Here is a 20839-nt window from a genome sequence, read left to right as displayed (position 1 = left end):
ATGAACAAGAGCAAAGAGCAGCATTTACGCTCTTTAGAAGGGCATGGTCAGCCCCCTCAGGCCCAAAATGCCCTTTCTGAATTCACAGTGGATTTCATGAGAAACTAGCAGAGAATGAGTCTGAATTCCAGTGCAGCACTGCATCCCTCCATGGCCCTATTTCTCTCCTCTGTACAACTTGCAAGCCCTTGGTTGTTTTAAAGAGCTGCCCTGGGGAAGCCAAGTGAGTCTGAAAGGGGCTGTGGGCCATTTGCAAAGTACATCAGCAGCCAGGGAAAAGGGCTGTAGGAAACTGGAAAATGGTTAATCAAACCCATTCTGGTTCAGAACAGTTAAGGGAGCAATGCTACCACTCAGTAACATGGAATGAGAACTTATACAAAGTTCACAACAGTAATTTATGAGCTGAAATATGAGAGCTTGCAAAAAAAATCACATTGCAGTCAATACATAAAAGCAACTTTTACAGCAGTCTGTGATAAACAGATGGCTAAATCTTCAGGAGTCAGACCTATACATGACAATGACTAAAATTACTGTTGCTATTTAATCTGAACAAAGACATCCATTAAAAAAATGAAAAAAATAATTTAGATTTCAGGAATGAATCTCTTATTTATGCATTTTCAGAAGTTTTAATAAAGTCTAACAACTAATTAATATATGAAGACCTTCAAATAGACATCTTCACTGCACACACCTATATCCCAAGTGACCTATTTAGTCATTATGATGAAGGTAATTCAATGACAAAATGACCTGCATAAAAGCTTCCACTGGAAGAGTCTTTTTACCAAATTTTGATCTGAGCTGGGTATCTAGAACCAACTGCTTTCCCAACTCCCAACTGAAAGATTAAAGATCCATGCCAAACTCTTTACTGAATGTCTTCACATTTACAGTAGATCATTCTTCTCTTACATGCTACAAGTTTTGCCAAATGTATAAATTGTTCCTTTAAACTGAGATCACTAAAATCTGATTTTTCCAGTGAACAGTAATAGCATTTGAACAATGTTTTATCTCTCTGGTCAGTTTGTTTAATGTGATAAAGGACAAAGCATGACTTTTTAAAAAAGTTTACACAAAATAATTTGTTCAAATACCAAAATTCTACAAAGTAATCATGGTCTCAAAATCTTCTTGGGAAGAGGTAAGAAACATGACAAAAATCTACAGAAAATAAAAACTGATGGGAAATACCCTTCCTTTGCAGATGCTAGAACTGAAAACTTTACATGTAATAGTGAGTCTAATACATCATGAATTTTCCCAGTTTCTAATCACCCAATTATGTGACATAATTCTTTAAAACATATACAGCAATTATTACAAGTAGAATCTTTTATCTACATCAGCCTGTGGAAAGAACAGCACATTTAATTTTAACTATCCCCTCAGTCCAGAAGTGCCATCTGCCACTTACTTTCCAAGAAAAGTAATCAAAGACAAGGTATGTTCGTATTACAGCATCCAACAGTTCCTGAATCTTGACCAGCAGCTTTAAGGCTCACTCCAAACCAGCAAAACAATTCCATCCATTTTTGATAAGTTTAAACAGAGCAGTGAGGTAGAACAGACATTGCATAAAGGTCTGGAGTATTCATACCAAGAATACCACTTGGCTTCTGAGATGTTCCAAAAACATCCATAACTCAAAGTAAAAAAAAAAAAATTCAACATGGAATTTCCTGCCTTCCAATAGGTAGGTTTTGCTACTAAAATCTGATGTCATCTGTTCCCATGAAGAAGCAAACTCCAAAGCACAAACAATCATCTTTTCCCTGGCATCTGCAGAAGACTGTGGTTCTATCATATCCATCTCATCTCATCTCACAAATGCTTTCCAGCATAAACGTGCAATGGTGATCTGATCTATCTTGAATGGGATTTATTGATACACATTAACTATTAAAAGTTTCATGTAAAGTGCAAGTTTCATGTAGCTAGGACACACAAAGCATCTGTTGGAACCAACAGAACTCTACCAGCAGAAGTACCTTATCCAGAATGCTAATGGAGAGAATCTTTGGTTTTGTTGGATTGAAGGAAACACAAATCCCATTGAAATCAGTTAACATATTTTTTAGAAGAAAAGATAAATATTAGCAGTGGCTAGATACTTCAGTGTCAAAAGGAAAATGGAGTGGCCTCCACATGAAAACTGGAAGGACAAACGGAGTTGCTAAAAGCTCTCAGCTCTGTAGATACCTGAAGTGAATGAAGAAGAATGGAGAGTGTTTGCCAGCCAAATGGATGAGTGAAACACAGCAGCCCACCACCAAACTCCTTGGAAGATGAATGCATTTGTTTGGTCACCCAAACTGAAGTGACCTTGCTGCTTCTGCAGTTTGGTCAATGCACAGCGAGGCTGCAGCAGCATCAGCTCAGCCCAGGAGAGTCCAGACAACATTTACACCCCACCCGGGCCGGGCCCTGCGGGTGTTTTCTAACAGAGCTGCTGTGCTGTCATCCACCAGTACCTTCTGCTGTGGAATAAAGTCTCTGTCTCTCCACATTATTCTCTCTGAATTAAAGTTTTCCTTCATACAGTAGTTCCTAAGCGGGTTTTTGTTTGTTTTGCTGTCCTCTGTTTTTTCTCAAGTGAACCCAAAAATCACAACTTGAATGCAGAACTTCCATTGAGTTTTCCCTAAAACCCCACCAAGAACCAAAACAGCCACTTCACTGCCTCCACACCAGTTCCTGCCAATGCAACCAGGAGTGATGTTTTCCTTCCAAACACAATTATCCCCTTGTAGCTTTACATTACATGCCATGCTTCAATGACCCATAATCATTTGCACCCATCTTTAATTTATTTTAATTCTGCAGATTTCAAGATCTCTTTCCAAGACCTTTTGCTTTCTGACAATTGTCATCCAAAGGGAGCAGAATTCCCTCAGTGTAGTATCATTAAAAATAAAAATGTAAGCATTTGGATGATAAAGATGAATGGAAAAGTGCTACAACTGGTCCCCAGACAGTCATTCCAGTTTAATCTGATATTTAGATTTGAATTTTGATGTGCTTCCCATTATAGTATCTTTACTGTATTTCTTCATGTATTTATACAATAATTACCAACTTACTGCTCAAAAATTGCTTTGCCAAATTCCCTGCTTCACTGAAATACTTGTCCCACTCAACCTGAATATATTCAACAAAGTTGAATATTGTAAGACATGTTTTTTTAACATACTATTGTTAATATTGACCATATTTCAACCTTTTATGGGATGTCTGTAATTTTAAAATTCACAAATCAAGTTTGTTTTCTAAGGGTCATCTGTCATTTAATCACCCTTCCCATTAGAAAGAAACCTGTCCTTTTCCTTGTTATTTTATTTCTAGTACATTTCTTGAACCGTCTCTCCTTTTAACATCCCAACAGAGTCACCTTTCCAAAATTAAAATCTTGATTGAATCATTTCATTTTAAAAAAACAAAATGGCAATTTTCTTTATTTCAGCACACATGACTTTTAAGGAGTCCTTTTTCCCCTGTATACCTGGCCTGTGCCAGATGTGCAGCTGTGTATACACCTTCACATAAGCACACATATGCCAGCACCAAATCCTCCCCAATCTGCAATTTAAGTTTCATCAGAAACAAGGGCTCAAAATGAAATGCACACTGCAATTACTCTATTTAATAGTGTTTTCCTACCTTTTTTAAGCCAGCAAATCCTTCTGATTCCAGGAAGAAAAATGCAAAGGGCATCAACACAAACAAACACAGATTTGAAAAAAGAGAGGCAAGATTCCACAAACCTGCAACAAACAAGAAGTTTACCTTGTAAGTGTCACAGTTCAATATATAACATTTTCTTCCCTTACATATAACAATATAATATATGTGGAAGTGCCAGGGGGTGGTTATGGATATAGTTATTTACAGGTTATTGCTGGAAAATATGTATAATTGTAAAAATAAGCATAATGCTCTTCAAACAAAACCTGGGTACAACTTACCTTTCACCAGCAAATGTCTGAAGCTTTGGGAGACAAACTGCAAGCTCAGGTGTAGCACTTCCACAATCTCACTGAAGGTTCTTTAGAGAACCACTGTAGAAGTTCTCAGGACAAAAATATTTTACAGCTCTCAGTGAATGTCACCAAATCCTGTTCTGTATACTCCCTTTCTCCCATAGCTTTTCAAGCAAACCATGGATTTTAACATGAGCAGTACATAAATGCCATCATCACCTCCAAATCAGAAGATATCATGGTAACAGCAGCCTTCCCAATGGGATGACTGGCTCAGTAGGCAAGAGGAGAGCAGCAGATATTTTTATTTCAACTTTATAAAGCTTTCAACATCATCTCCCACAAACCCCCTCACAGCTTTATTAATGAGGGAAGGCAAGTGGACTCTGAGGGGGACTGAGCACTGGCTGAGCTGCTGGGCTCCCAGGCTGTGTCACCAGTGGCATGGACACCTCAGGGGGCTGATGGTGGGTTAAACACCTTCATCAGTGACCTGGGTGATGGGAGAGAACATCCCCAGCAAATCTGCTCAAGAGACAAAATGGAGAGTAGCAGTGTCCTGCAGCTCTGAGGAACCCCAACAAGCCAGACAAACGGACAGAGAGCAGAGAAGGGAGGGCTTCAGATTTTATCAATGTACATAAATATCTGATGAGGGAGGAAGAAAGGGAAACAGGGTCAGATCTTCACAATAGTATCCACTGAATTGAGAGGCAATGAACATGAATTGAAAAACTGTAAAATCTACTTACTTATAAAAGGAAAGAAAAAACCCAAACAAACTAAAAATCCCAAACATTTTCCACTGCCACTGTACTCAAGCAGTGCAGCAGATTGCCCACGGGTTTTGTAATCTCCAGCCTTCAACACACTCAAACCTAAAAGGGGAGTGCCTTGAGCAGCCTTCTCTGACCCTGCTTGGAGCAGGTTATTTCCAGAGGTCCTCTCAACCTCAACCATTCTGCCATCTGTGTGAAAAATCAACAACTGACTACAACAAGAACATCTGTAAGACACATGTGACATCTGCAGGTTTAGAGAAAGGGTTTAGAAAATAACCTGAAGTGATAACTAATCTCTATTAGGGTATCTGGTCTATTAAAACTTTCCAAACTGAACACTTTCTGAACAGCCAGCTTCGGGTGCCTAAACATGAATCCATCATCAATCATCCTATCAGAAGTTGTGCAGGATGCAGTGTTTCTTCTTTATAAAAGCAGAAGCTTATCTGCAATTTAGCAGCTAACAGGTCTAACTACTGTCACATGTTCAGCATCCTAAAATAAAAAAAAGGCTGTAGAGGAAAAGAGGTTTTGTTCCGCACCCTCTCCAAAGTACACACATTTCCAAAATTCTGGAGGACTGTGTTATCACCTGAATATCACTCAAAAAAGAACATTCCCCCATGATAAAAAAAAAAATTGAACTAACAGCTTTGTTTGTTTCCTTCTTCCCATGTACAGGCTTTCTCCTTTTCCTCTTTGAAACTGGCCATTTTGTACAGAATTGGGAAGGAAAAAAACATTTACTGGATGCAAATGTATTCATTATCAAGAGAAATTTCTGAATTATATACAAATGTTAAAAAGTTAGCAGTGATTTTTTGCCTGTATCCTGCCAAAAATGCTTCTACCATATACTTTTTTTTTCCTTAAATGACAGCACTCAAATTTGAAGGAGGAATAAAAGCTAAAGGGGAGCAGGGGGACAGGCGGCAAGAGAACTTCTTCAGCAATTGACAGCAGCAGGACACCAGCAACCAAACTCAAATAGGCTACAGAAAACAAAACAAGAAAATTCCAGAAGATGCGTGAAATATAACACTCATTTGCTAAAGAAAACACACTGCCTAAAGGTGGCTAAACTCCAGTTAACAAAGGGGGGGATTTTTCCTTTTGAATGTGCTTTGCCAGGAAGCTCCTGTTACCATTCGAGAAACATTCAGGCATAGCAACATCAGCAGGAATGTCATTAACAGCCCTTACAAGGGGACATTAACTCTCTGTCTGCACTTCTTTTTCTTTCCCCCCCAAAAAAGACACCAGAGGAAGAGCAGAAATACAACTTGATGGGAGTAGGAGTCTTATTTCAGCAGTTTTCTCTAACTGAAGACAGAGTGCATTCAGTTACCTAATGCAAAGCTGAATACCTGTTTGTCCTAATTTCAGCAGCTCTGTTACAGGAGTATCTTAAAATGTAAAACAGCTTAGGAGCTGCAGAGTACATTGAGCATTTTAAGGGAGGGGAGATTGGTGCACATCCAGGGTGACCTTTAAAAAGTTAAAATCCAGAGATTTACACATTAGTAGCATAAAGGAATCACATTTACAGAATATTAAAGTACAGAGCTGCAATATGCACAAAAGTTAGGAGGCAAGGCCAGTGTTGTTCTGCTGCTGACAGACACATGCACTTTCTTCAAAGTAAGGACCTTTTTCTATTTCTTATCCTAATTTGATAGTTCAGAAATCAATTAAAATAGACCTAGAAAATAATTACTTTCTACTATACTGACTGCATCATAAAATTGCATAAGACACTTGCAGACATCAACATACAGAAAACCTTTAAGCAGTCAAATAGATTTTTTCCTTTGCATTTGTAGTGATCTAAGACCATCCCCCACAAAACAAGTTAATAAAGCATAAAAAATAAAAATTTCTCAGTCTTAGGCAAATAGACTGGACCCTGAGCAATTTCCCATTTTTCTTATTCATGGCAGTTTCATTACGTTTTACCCCCACCTGCTGGTTGTACTCAAAACCAGCACAAGGGAACATCGCTGTCAGAACTAGTTCTGGATTAGTTCAGCATGTATTATTTAGATAAGAGTGTTTATACTGGATCCAGGTTTAGCCTTTCTGGCTAATTTCAAAAGTTTGAGGCATATAGTTCCTGCTTTCTGACTTGCCAGATGTAATGCAACAATCTACAGAAATAAACCCCCTGAGTGTCAGGTTCAAGTACATCAAATTATAGCTGTAAATCAAAAAAACTAGAAAAAATACAGTGTTTTAAAGCAACACAAGTGCTCCGATTTGACAACCCCTGCAAAGCAGTACACAAACCATAGGTGAGGGCTGTGTGTGTCCTGGGGTGACAGGACATTTTCATGCTTTGTATCCCAATCGTGTGTTCCTGTTCCCGTGCTCCCAGTTTGTTTTGTCTATAGCTGCCCCTCCCCCGGCTGCTTGCACTGGCTTGCTTGCTGCTAAGCTTTAGGCTCTCTTTGCTAGCTTTGCTCTCTTGCTTTTTTTGCTTTTTGCTTGCTTTTTGCCATTTTTTCTGTTTTTGTTTTTCCCCTTCTTTCCTTCCTCCCCTTCCCTGAAGACATCGGACCTGCTTCGGACTTTGATTCAGGAACGTCAAAGGACTTCCCCGGAGTTTGCATCTAAGAGAAGCTCTGGCACCCTCCCCAGCCGACTGCCCAAGCCGTTCGGCCTCTCTTGGACTGGTGAAAACGTCTGTTGTCATCTCGGGCTGTTTTTCTTGTGTTGGGGAGTGTTTATTGTAATTTCTTAATAAACAAGTTTTTTCCACTTTTCCTCCGAGGAAATTCCTCCCGAACCCGGTGGTGGGGCGGGGGCGGGGGGGAGGAGTTGTGGAGATTTGTTTCCTTTAAGGGGCTCCTTTGGAGATTTTTTTCCCCTAATTTGTCCTAAACTAGGACAGTGTAGAGTATCACAGGGACGGGAGCGTGTCTGACCTCGGGTGCTGGCAGGGAGCGCCCGAGAGCGGCGATCCCGGGCAGCGCCACGCGGGGGCGCGCCCGGCCCGGGGAGCGGCTCCGGCACCCAAAACCCGCCTGAACCACCGCGATCGCACCTTAAACACACACCTGGAAACACAGGGACGCTCAATTCCCCTCCTTGTTAGCCTTACGAAATGTAATTTATACCGTGTATCCATAAAGTGGTATTTTCAAACATCAACACATCACCTGGAAACACAGGGACGCTCAATTCCCCTCCTTGTTAGCCTTACGAAATGTAATTTATACCGTGTATCCATAAAGTGGTATTTTCAAACATCAACACATCACCTGGAAACACAGGGACGCTCAATTCCCCTCCTTGTTAGCCTTACGAAATGTAATTTATACCGTGTATCCATAAAGTGGTATTTTCAAACATCAACACATCACCTGGAAACACAGGGACGCTCAATTCCCCTCCTTGTTACCCTTACGAAATGTAATTTATACCGTGTATCCATAAAGTGGTGTTTTTAAACATCAACACATCAAAAGATGGTCACTGGCAAATTCAAAGGGTTTCCTATTTAATAGCAACTATTCCAGCAGAATTCTTACTAAGCCAAGTTTTCTAAAGCTGTAAGTGACAGTAAAAATTTCTGCAGTTATTATGTAATTTTCAGGCTCTTATGGATTTTATTGCCCTTTTTCCAAAGAGAATTCAGACACACAAGGAAGGACTGTCTTCCAATAATTTTTTTTTTCTCACGTTTGGGAGTAAAGAATACAAATGTCTGAGCAGCTAAATCCATGTGAAAAATTGATTTGGCTTGGGTTTTTTCCTCCCAGGTAGGAGAGACACCAAATTAGCAATTCCCCATGATGTGTCACAAAACACACCATAAAGTAACTCAACTAGAAAGAGTCTGTGAATTCTTATCTGCCCTCGGAAACACAAACTGCAGGTGCCACAGGGCTGCTCATGGCTTCGGCCATCGGAGTTTTTGGAAAACTTTCAAGATCTCTCAGTGTCTTCAGACAACCTTTTTTATTGTTCAACCATCTCTGCTGTGAAGAACTATTCCTTTATGTGCTACAAACATCACTTCTCACTTTACAAAAAAAAAAAAAAAATCCTTGCAAGTCAGGGATCTGGAAACTCATGAATTTTCTACATGTGAATATTATTAGACATTTAGCAAAAAGCATGCACTTTTCAGAGAAAAATCCTCCAAAGCCAAATTGCTCTCTCTTCACAACACTAAAGAGGACTCCACAGTTAACCTGTAAATTATTTATACCAGATTAAACAAATGGTTTCACATAGTGAACATACTTTCTGCAGACAGACCTAGAAAAGAATGTCCTGTTTCCACCAGTTGCTTTATTGCACATCTTTATCACAACACTTATGTTCCACAATTTTCCTTGTTTGCACATAAATCACTAACAGCTGAATTAAACTGTCTAGTCCAAGCTGCCCACAGCTAGCATCTTAAAGCATGTTTTTATTTTGAGAATAAATTTATAGGTAACATCATAAGGAGAAAGGCATATGAATCTTGCATTAACATTAATAAGTGTGAACAGCACGTTTCAAGTTAGCTTCTAGTAGCTCTTATTTACATTAATATTTGAAGCAGTGAATTTGGTTTAATTCCATCAAGTCTGCATAATTCTTAAAAAAAGAACAGAACAGTTAAGACAGCCTTTTGTGATACATCACACAGCAGCAAAACCAACTAGCCATCAGCACATTAACAATTAGCATATTAAATGAAAATGAGTTATCAGCTTGAAAATAAGAACGTATCTGTGCACGTATAATGAAGACATCCATTTTAATTACATTATGCTGAGTACTAACCATGAATTAGTGAGCCATTTAACCACTGAATATAGTAGTTTTGTGGAAAAGAAAGCAGGATCTCATTGCTGATTATTGAGAAAGGTAGAAGCAGGACTGCACCAGCTGAAACTGCTAGAGTGAAGGTGCTCAAGAACAGCCTGAAATTTAAAGAAATGCACCACTGTTACCACCAACATGCTCTGAACAGCAGGGAAAAAAGTAATTAAACTACCTGTTAATCAGTGTCTAAAGGTAACACATTCTTACGTTGTAAATGGGCAAGAGAAACTGGGATTTCCAAAACATTTGGCTTTCAAAAAGCAAATTTAAAACAGTTTACAGAACCCACTATAAATAATTAGTTTCTACCAACTACAATGATTACTCTCTTGGCACATGCATGCATTTGATTCCACTGTAATACAAAATTTAAACTACTAGAGTTCATTAAATATCTTTTCACAAGTCTCCTCTGTCAGTTTTAATCTCCCACAGACACATATTCCATTTCTATATTCTTAGTACAATTTTTAAAAGCAGAGCAGCATTCTAACAACTAAACAGTACAATTACACATAAATATTTGAACACCAAACTGGAAAAACATTGGGTTTTTTTTCCACAAAGGAGTTATTCAAGTTATCATCTCATAGATGTAAAGTCAATATACAGAAATTGTCAGAAATGTTTCAAATATTTAAGCTTATTCTTTTTAGATCTCAAATACGACTTATACAAAATGCCATCTTGTGGCACTAAAAAGAACTGTCCTTAAAAAATATAAGATCAACAAAACATTCTTACAGAACTAATCTAATGCTATAATAAAATTAGAAATAATTCTCAATTCAAAATTGCATGACAAAATAAATAGAACATCCCTACAATAGAAGCATTTGTAAGCTGCTTACAGAAATCTTACTTTTCCTAAATAGTCTACAAATCCATTTTCATTTATACAATACTTAAAAAGGAAGGTATGAGTGACTAATTTTAACTTTAACATTATTCTTATGTTATTGTTGTTGGCTTCTGAGATTTTTTTCTTTTATTTAAGGATGTTTAAGCATTCTAAGCCAGAACTGGGAAATCTAACAAACTACAGCAAAGTGCTACAGCACTCTGGCTTTTCTCATCCCTCCACACCTTCAGTACTAACAATTATGCAATGTGAAGAAAAATCTATATTTACATATGTTTGAGAGCTATTGCTTTTAGGAAAATACCACACACATTTAAAGAAGCTTAGGCTGAACGAAAAAAGAACATTTTATATTTATAACAACACTTTTCTCCAAGCTCTCCTTCCATGGAAATGCCAGCACCACCAGGGAAGAGCCAAAACCACTGTAACAAAAAGAGCCAATGTGTCACTGAGCATGGTTCAGCCAATGAAATCTTTGAATCAGGTGAAAAAAAAGCATAGACCAAACTTTCATAACCCTTTACCTAACTCAAGGTGCCACTAGACCAAATCTTTTTCCCTGACCCTCTAGCAATCTATTTAGAATACATTTAAATATTTCAAATATATTCTTATTTCTTTGGAAGCACAGAAGATTCCTATCATAACAATACATTCAGGAAAAGAAGTTCTGCCAAGAAGAGCTATACATACGATATTCTGTTAACGATGGCATCCTCATCCTCTTGCTCATCTGAAAATTAAATTACATCAGGTTATATTCAATACTCACTTGTCTTTCTTCAGGCTAAAATGTATATAGATAGGAATAATTTTGATTTACAGTTAAAATTCAGACATACTCATACAATTTACAAGCATCAATATTTTAAGAAGGTTCCTTTAAAAAATGAATACTCTCACCCTGTCTTTCTGTTAGTCAAACTCTCTTCAATCAATGTAACAACAAAGTTATTTCACTTTACTTAAATATGCAGATCAAAACTTCTTGGAGACCTCTTCCAGAGGGCTCTATGGCAAAAATGCTTTCAAACTACTACAGCCACAGCTTCTGCTAGGAACTGCCCCTTTGGGCATCTCGGAAACCACACAGAGCAGGCAAGCTGCAGGAAGGTCTAACAGACCACAGTAACTACTGCTGGAAATCATTTGCAGTATAAATGGCTTTTTTAAACAAGAAAGCACACCCAGAACAACAGTGACGAGTACTCAGTTGCTTCCCTTTATTTATCCCTCTTCCCAGCTCCTGGGGATTTGGAGAAGGGGTGGAAGGAGAGGTGGTTATATTCTTGTTATTTGTTTTGGATTTAAGATATTGTTACTTCCTTTTGATATTTCACATTTTAGACCACTTTTATTCACTTCTCATTTAATACTTCACTAAAACTATCTTTGTGAAATAACATCAACATTTAACTTAGATGAATCATTAACACATCCTTCATTTATTCTTTACACCCTTCTCTATGCACATCAATACACAAATGCAAGCATTTCTAAATTTTAAATAATGTAGGCATTTTAAAATAAAAATTTCTAAATTTGAAATAATTTTACACTCAGTGTTCCAAAGTTTTTCCTATTTTCTGTAGGAGATAGAACACCTGACTTTATTAATTCTTAAATTTTAAAATAAATTTAAGTTCTTAAGAGTCACGCACACAGAAATAAACATACAGCAAATAACCTCATGCTATTTTGAAATTCTTCTGTGGAAGAACCTGGAGCTGTTTGGTTTCTGATGGATACGTCATGGTGTTTTGAAAGACTAAGTCAAGGTCTCTTATGAATCATTTTGGCTAAAAAGTTTCTTGGAAAAACAGTGAACAATTTGTCCTGAAAGAGTTCCAGATGTGTTAGCTCTTCATATTTTTCTCATCAGGAAGATCCTAGCAGACTACGATGTGCCTAAGAGCTCACAAAGCTTTCATAAGGTCAGGACAGATGCAGAGCAGTTCCTCTTCCTAGCTGAGGAGATAACTGCCAACAAAAGGTAATAAAAGTGTCTTTGCATCCAACAGTGTTTGCCAAACCAGCTTCCCCTTCCTGTTCTTCTCCATCTCCAAATGCTAGCAGCTTTGTAATGTCCAAAATACATATCAGGATCAGAAGATGGTACCTGTCTTACTTCCTATGTTTATAGAGATGTGCCTTTCTTTCAAGGAATTAAATTCCACAAAAAGTTTACTTTTTAAAACATGAATCCATTCATGAAAGCAGCTCTGTCGTAACACAGGTCACACAATAAACAGTTTCCAATAAAGTTCAAAGCACCAAGATCACCATACACAATAATGTCTCTACAGCCTAACTATTATCAAGCACCAAGGTCCCAGATAAGCTGTCAGGAGTCAAAGATTCTGCACTTTTATACCAATTTTTATGTTATTTGTCTTTAGAAAAAATATCAAAGAAAATGACAGGGCTTCCTACAGACTAGTTTTAGATTGGAAACTACACAGTGTTTCCAAAGGAAAAAAAACCAGAGTATTATCTCAAGGTATTTTTTAAATTTCAGTGGTGAAGTCATAAGAAACAAGTTAAGACAACTGAAGTAATAACTGTACCCAACCAGAGCAGGACTTTTTGAAGAAATAATGCTACTTCTCTTCTGTAGCACTAGCAACCTTTCGCTTTACTAGCAAAGCTCAAAATCTGATTTTGCTGCTAAAACACAGCTGAAAAAGATGATGTGAAAGGAGAATACAGGATCTCAAGGCAAGGGAGGCAGAAGCACCTACTTTGACATTAATCCCTTTCTTCCCTCTAAACACAGTTAACACAGGCTGCCACACACAGTCAGGTCAATCCAGGCTGCCACAGACCTGTAGCCTAACAAACAATTTTGTTTTTTCCACTTTCTCCATGCAGATGGACAGGAAAAGAATCATCTATTTATTTGAAAAACTTTAGGCTTTTTTTACATATTAAAAGTTATATGCTTACCTGCTTTCCTTTTGTATCTTGTGATTATAAAGTAGGAAACTATGTAGAGAACAGCAAACAGGAGAAAACAGATCTGGAAAAAAATAGTATTTATTAGGTCATTAAGAAATGCCTGGATTATAATAAGCAGTAAATATAGTCTCCACAATTTAAAATTGAATTCAGATCAACAGGAGCATATTTTATGTAAATTTCAAGACTGTTATCCTTTATATCTTATTAACAGAAAGTTAAATCCATTAAAATAGCTTGATTAGAGTAACAGGTATTGCATCAACTATACAGTCACCAAGTTTTACTCTAAAATTAAGAGAAAAGTCTTATTCACAGTGTGATTTTGTGTTTGAGGGAGGGGTGAGTGGAGTGTTTTTTGAAGGCTGAATCCACTTGATTTGTCAAAGTTAGCAGGCTTTCTTTCCCCTTCACACATACCCTAAGGGTAATTGTATTTTATATAATGGGTTCTTGAGGATCTATTTTGGACTATGCTGTCAACACATGTGGAGAGCAACAAACATGTTTACTATTTGCATCCTGTCTTGAATTAAACAAATTCCAGGTGACAACACACACAGGAGAGACTCATGTCTACAGTGAATGTCCCAGCCTGAGCTCATCACACACAATGTTTCCCTCACAGTCAGAAGCCAAGGGCACAACTTCCCTGCTCATAAGGTTGGTGGTTTATTTAGCTCAGATGCACCTTCAGCCCACAGTGCCTTGGATCGAGCTGTTCATAAGATTTAGCACTACAACTACAATGCAATATGGTAAGACCAAAACACCTACAAAAATGCTGGAAATCTTACAGGAAAGGAATGGAACAGCAGGAAAGTTTTAACCCTCCAAGGCTCTGCAGGGTAAAAAAGAAAAAAAAACAAAAAAAAAGGCAAAACAAAACAAAAAAAACAACCACACATTTTATTTGCTCCTGAATGAGGCACAGTGGCTCAACACTGCTTCCTTAACCCTGGGTGCCTACGCCTATTAAAAACGTGAGTCAGTCAGAAATGCAACAAGAAGCAAGCACACCATTCTGCTTTGGAAACTGATTTCACTGGACAATAGCTGACCTATTTCTTTAAACTATCATTTGTAGATTTGTTGCCTTTAAGACTCACTGTCTTAATCAAGAGTAGAAAGGCTACCCTAAGAGAAAGGGAAAAGTGAAAGTTAAACTAGTGATGATAGACCTGATAAATCTGCATCTAAATAACAATACTGCATCCAAATCAGCAAATCACAGTGGAGAATAATGTGTTATTCGTGAAAGACAGACTTCCTAAGAAATACTGATAAATATAAACTGAAAGGGTTATTTTTCTGGTGTAGTCAGACATTTTAGATTTAAAAGAAACAAGTATAACCAAGTGTGTGAGTATGGCATTTGGGTGACTTCCTGGTGCCTCCCAGAAGCACAACAGTGCTCTAAGTCTGAAAGTGGCAACCCAGCTCATTGTCTGTGCAGGAAACACAAAGCAGCAACACCCAAAATACAGGCACTGCAAATGAGATTTCATAACTAGACCTCTGAATTCCAATCTTTAATTTGAACAGAGCTTACCACTCCAACTTTCTTAAGGATGCCTCAAAGAAGAAAAAGGTTTTGATAAAGAATTCAGTCCTTTAAATAGGTAATTTTAAAGAATGTTATTAAGATTTAATTTTTAAAAGTTGGTGTATTTTTGAAACAGGAAGAACAAAAACTGAGAACAGCCTTGGTTTTTCAGAGTACTCTAACACAGTTCATCCTGTCAGGATTGGAAAAGGCAATGCCAGTGCTGAAAGAGAATCCTTCTCTAAGCTTCCAGTTCCTCTGAAAACTAGACCAAGGCTACAGCTAGAGACATCTAATTTTAGGCACCCACTTTTGAAAATCAGGTATCATATAAAGGGTAGGTGAATTCTTTAAAAATCTGTCGGATGCAAATAAAGCAGTGGAACCTATGTAATAGAAAAATATACTTAAGCTCATTTTTTGTTTAATTTTATTTAAAACTAATAAAAAACACTGCAATCTTGTTTACGCCTTCAAATAGAACAGATGACCTTTATTCTATTTGTGACTTACAAGGTATTACTGAGATACATGAGTTATCTTGAGGGCAGAGCAGACAAAATACAAACACAGTAATACAGTAATACAAATTGTCACATGCTGGATTTCTGGTTTTAGATAAAAGATACTCTGCAACCCAGCAATAAGGGGTAACTACATCCTGTTGTAATTCTCCCTCTACTTCTGTCAGATTTGAGAACAACTTCGTAAATATTTGATAAAGCTGTTTATTACTGAAAATTCACAAAATTTTGAAATTATTGCCAGGAATATAAATAATAGTAAGCGAAAGCTTTATGATCTTAAAAAATAAGTCAAATTAAAAGTCCTCCATACTGACCAAAAGAAGTTAAACAGCAAATTTAGAAATATTACTGCAGTCTCAATTCACACTCAGTGAAACCTCTGATCCTGAACTGTTTCTAACCATACATTCTGAATAGCTTTCTGAAGGAAACAGCTCAAGTCAGCATCCCAACTATTTTTAGAGTGGAACTCAGTTAAGCTGGGAAAAGGAATGTGTTGCCTATGATAGCTGAAGAATAGGCTCCACTGTCCTGTCAACACTGCAACCCTGAGTTCTTATTCCTCATACTGCTGTTTGTTTCAGGATATTTTTGTATTAGGGAAAGAAACCATCCAGCCTTGTTTGTATTTGCTGTAGTTTAAATTCATGTTTCTCAGTTATGAGAGGCTGGGCTTGTATGCAGCACTCCAGGTAAGGTTTGACAGCTGTAGGGAACAGCACTAAGCCCTTCTTGCTGCACTGAAAACGCCTCTCCACATTCACCTGAGAACCACGCTGGTAACTCAGATTAACCTCCTGTCACTGGATCCATCAGCACTGTCCTCCACAATTGCTTACAGCAGAGGAGCTCCAAAGTTTCAGCAGAAACTTGATTTTAGGGTTCAAGTTTATCATGTCTTTGCTTTTTTTTTTAACCACACTACATACAATCATCTGTCAATTCCATTTCTAATCACTTACCAAAAAGCACAGGTAGTCATACTGAAACAGGGCAATACTCACAAAAGGACACCATACACAAACGTACACTGATACCTTCAGTAGAAACAAAAATCTAAAAGAGCCTATATTCTCTAAATTCCATCTTTCCTTCAGAAACTATTGTGTCAGTATTGGAGGCAACACTGGAATACAACGTTAAATCCAAACTATATTGCAAGTTGTTTCCAACCAAAAAGCAGAGATTTATGCCATCACCCATCTCTACAATAACAGCTGACAAAGGATGTTGCAAATAGAGCAAATCTAGGACAAGCTGCATTCCTCAGATCCCCAAGTTCTCTGTAAGTTTTCATTGGAGCTCAAACGAAGCTTTTCTAGGTTTTACTTGGGGAGACAGTCAAGACACTGTGCAGAGAATGTACCCAACTGAGATGAATAAGGATTTCTGACATCTCCCACTTCACAAGAAATAATACCTTTCAATTTTAAAGATTATTTCCTTAAATTCATTCCAAATTTGAGGGACAAAGTAGTTGGGGATCTGTTGCCATAATTAGACTGGAAAGCTACTTTAAACATAACTACACAAACATAACTAGACAAAACTAAACATAATTCTGACCTTACAGGGGAAATACACTCAGTCCATATTTGACCAGGTTGATCAAAATATAAAGGAAATTACGAGGAGCACGAGACTTGTCTATGGTTATAGCCACATAGTCAACCAAAGCAATTCTTAATAATTTTTAATGTCTTTTTGTGCATGTCCCCTCCACACCACTCAGTAACTGAAAACATGACACACGGATTCTGTGTCACATCCCAGGGCTCCTTGTTAATAGATGGAACATTAAGAAATCTTCAAACCTCAAGCATATAATTCATTTACATCTCTTCCCACGGACTAAATACAACCTCTGATAGGACAAGCAAAAAGCAACCTGTCTTCCCTTGAAGCCCTTAATCTTTATTCAGGAAAGAATTCTGCTCCTGCTTAGATTACACACCAGACACGCCAGGAGAGGCTGCTTCTGGAGACACACTGCACTACATTCTTCTGTCTCTTGTAATCAACTCTTCCACAGTCTGGATCTCTCATCCAAAGTCATCCAAGTATGATCCACATCATACTTTTGGATCTGCACCTCCCAGCTCCTGTGAGAATGGAGCTGGACATTACCTGTATACTGTGTGCCTCTAAGGGGCCAGCACTGAAGGGCACAGCACTAAACACGAGCAGTAACAGTCTGAACTAGGTCAAATTACGTTGTAGTTATCCCACTGACAATTAGTAAAGATCAGCTGACACTCATTTGTCCATGTGGATGACCCTTAAAACTCTGGCACTGAAATTCATGCTTCAGATTGAGGAAGCATCGACTTCTGTAAGAGCTACACTTTCATGCTAAGAAAGACGATGCTCAAAATGTCTAAGATTCCCTTTTTTCTCCTCTCACAAACAAGGCTTCAGCAGGACCTGCCAGCAGCTTGCCAGTACCTGTGAGGAGGTCCTTAAAAACACAGAGCTGAGCTCTTGACTGTGGTGTCAGTGGGAGGATGAGACTGGAGGTAAGAAGAAATCCCTTCCATGAGGAGAGCCAAGCAGTGGAACCTTGCCCAGCAAGGCTGCACAAGCTCCATTCCTGGAGATTTTTAAGCCCTAAGTAGTCTGATACTATAGCTGAGCCTCCCTGAGCAGGAGCCTGGAGTCCACTCAGCCTTATTTTCTACTTCCCTGACTATATAAGTGCAATTACAAACTTAGTCACTTCATAATTTATACCCTTCTCCAGGTCATGTATGAATGTGTTTATTAAGTGTGAGCACAGGCTCCTGCAGGACCGTGTCAGGGATGTCCTCCCACTGTGAAAGAGCCAGACATGCTGCTGAACCACAGCTTTTAACATCAAGGAACCCCCACAGAACTCCTTCACAGAGAGAAGTCCCACGCCTTAGTAATGTTCTTTAATCTAGCACGCTTCCAAGCATGAAATACAGATTCAACACAGGTTCACTCCCACTTGAAAAGCATCAAAGCAAATGATTGTTTCCTCCAACTCGACTGCATACTAGCATGTAGAACAGGGAAAATCTGTTTGCTCTGGAGGAGCAAGGCAAGCAGCAAACTCTTTTACCATGCCATGTGTGAAAAGAAAGATCAAGAAGCTCCACAAAGTAGCTCCAAAGAGTAAGAGAAGAGAGGAAATAACTTTAAAATAAAGCAGCTGTGTCAGTATTAAAATAAAGCTGCTGCTATTACATCCACAAGCATTTCTATGCAAATGATACACAAAACAAGGCTTCAGATGTAACAAAGAACATCTCCACTTCCAGCTGTTACTTTACAGAATGTGTCCTTTTCCCTAAACAGAAAAAACAGCACAGAGAAAAGGCAGAGATCACTGGGTAATATCACCATGTAGAATATGTATATTTACACATACGTATATATTTACATACATATTTACACATACATACATATGTAAACACATGTTTAAGTGTCTAAAATTAAACACTCAGTATTTTGCCTGTGATTACTATCTACAGAAAATAATAGCATTGCACTTCTTGGTTTTAATTTCTGTAATAGAAAACAACAAGCACATCATTATACATCCATCCCTTACTGCTCTAATGCTGCTGAAGTATTTTAATGTGCATTAAAATACCACATGGCAACTAAAAAGCTTCCTCCCACTGTCCCATTTGGCAACTGCTTTTGTTTACTCATAGAAAAGACAGCAGGAATAAACAGTAAGAAAATAGAGGTGGAGCAAGCAGCTCTACTTGGAATATTTCTAATAACTCAATTATCCCACTGACATCTGAAAGGCAAACAAGGCATTCCGCTGTTTTGGATGTGTTAGCAGTTAAGTGACCTACAACCAACAAAACACACTAAAGAAAACTGAAAATTTTATCTATGCTCTCAGTTTGACCCTGGAATTCATTGTATCATCTGCTCTGGAAGTCTCATTTTTTTCAAATGAGACATCAACTCTGCTGTGGTTAGATTAAGTTCACTCTAAACCAGCCAGCCTTATACACTTGGCATGACACACTAAATTTAATCTGATGAGAAAATATCAAATATGTCCTATGACTGTCTATGACTACAGACTAATTTTGCTCATTAACACTGCCCTCCATAACTATGATTACCCTCTATACACAGTCCCTTCTCAGGACTGCTCCCTCACTTAAAACATCTGCAAGCAGTTGACCCACTTTTTTTGATTCCTAAGTCATGAAGAAATTATAAATGGTTCAGAGGCAAGTGCCTAGATGTGCTCATCTAGAAAAAAACATCCAGGATCCAACAGAAAGTAAGAAACACTCAAAAATATATTCTGTGTGCTAGAAATTCTGCTGAGGATAAAGACCAGCTTCTACAGCCCTTCAGTCAAAAATGATTTTCAGCATAGGTGCAGTATTTAAGATCACTCTAGCATTAATACAGTAGCACCAACCTAGATCATTCTAACATTCTATCCCTGAATGAGGAATTATTCAACACTGGAAAGCCAGGCTGTAATAATTGGTTATATTAAAACTCCCAAGTCATACCATTAAAAATTCATTTCTGAAAAAATAACCTCAAAAACCTCATTAATACAGACTTGGTAAACTATTTATTTAAGACAGCTTCTTTGACTAATATTAATTTTCAGGGCAAGATGAAGATCTTACAAGACAGAGCTAATAAACTTTCTCAGCCTAACACAAAAATAGACTTCCTTGTCTTCTCACGCATATATCCTGGAGGATTTTTAAGTGGCATCCCCACTCCCAAAACACAAAGGTATTTAAGCTGCAATAGTTGTATGTTTTTGTAATTCTCACCAATTATGGAGACTCTACTGGATATGAGTTAACATGGTCTGAAACTCAGCAAATATTTTAGGTTTGTTTCTATTGTCAAATTCAACCAAAATTCAACATCAGCATCCATTCTTCCCAAAAATACATTGAAAATAGAAATTACAGATAGATAATGGAAAAAATGGATAATCAAGGCCTAAACAGGCACTTAAAATCAACAGTAAAACTGAAGCACCATGTTTTGATGACAATTGTGAAGCCTATGCTGGAAACAACACAAGAAGGTAAAGGGGGGAAAAATACCACACACATATATCCTCTTCTCTCCTCTGTACAATAACCCAGCCAAAGGCAGACTTTGATGCCATCAATACACATACTACCTGCTGTAGGAGCACACATGATTTGGAAATAGAGAAACTGAAAGGTAGTTCTGTAGAGTATTTTCCAGTTAATCAAAAATTTCAAAAATTATCCAAGTGTTCAAATATTAAAACAGTAGAAAGCACAGGGTTCTCTCTTGAAATCATGTTGATGGTAGTTAGAAACAACTTTTAACATATGCAGCTAATGAAAAAACCA

General features: G+C 37.8%; 1 protein-coding gene across 2 annotated transcripts in view; it reads right to left on the bottom strand.

Annotated features, from left to right (window-relative positions):
- LMBR1 (limb development membrane protein 1) overlaps window positions 1–20839 on the bottom strand; it is a 67758-nt gene that overhangs the window by 40018 nt on the left and 6901 nt on the right. Inside the window, exons 2-5 of one of the 2 annotated variants that reach the window (XM_063415829.1) lie at window positions 13404–13476; window positions 11151–11190; window positions 9551–9690; window positions 3670–3773 (exon numbers count right to left, since the gene is read on the bottom strand). In XM_063415829.1, the coding sequence (XP_063271899.1) occupies window positions 3670–3773; window positions 9551–9690; window positions 11151–11190; window positions 13404–13476 (357 nt within the window). Of the gene's footprint in view, window positions 1–3669; window positions 3774–9550; window positions 9691–11150; window positions 11191–13403; window positions 13477–20839 lie in introns of those variants that run through there. The other variant, XM_063415837.1, reaches the window with a different exon arrangement.

This window comes from Prinia subflava, chromosome 1 (assembly GCF_021018805.1).
Source record: "Prinia subflava isolate CZ2003 ecotype Zambia chromosome 1, Cam_Psub_1.2, whole genome shotgun sequence".
Classification (NCBI taxonomy): domain Eukaryota; kingdom Metazoa; phylum Chordata; class Aves; order Passeriformes; family Cisticolidae; genus Prinia; species Prinia subflava.
This window is presented reverse-complemented; position numbering and strand designations above follow the sequence as displayed.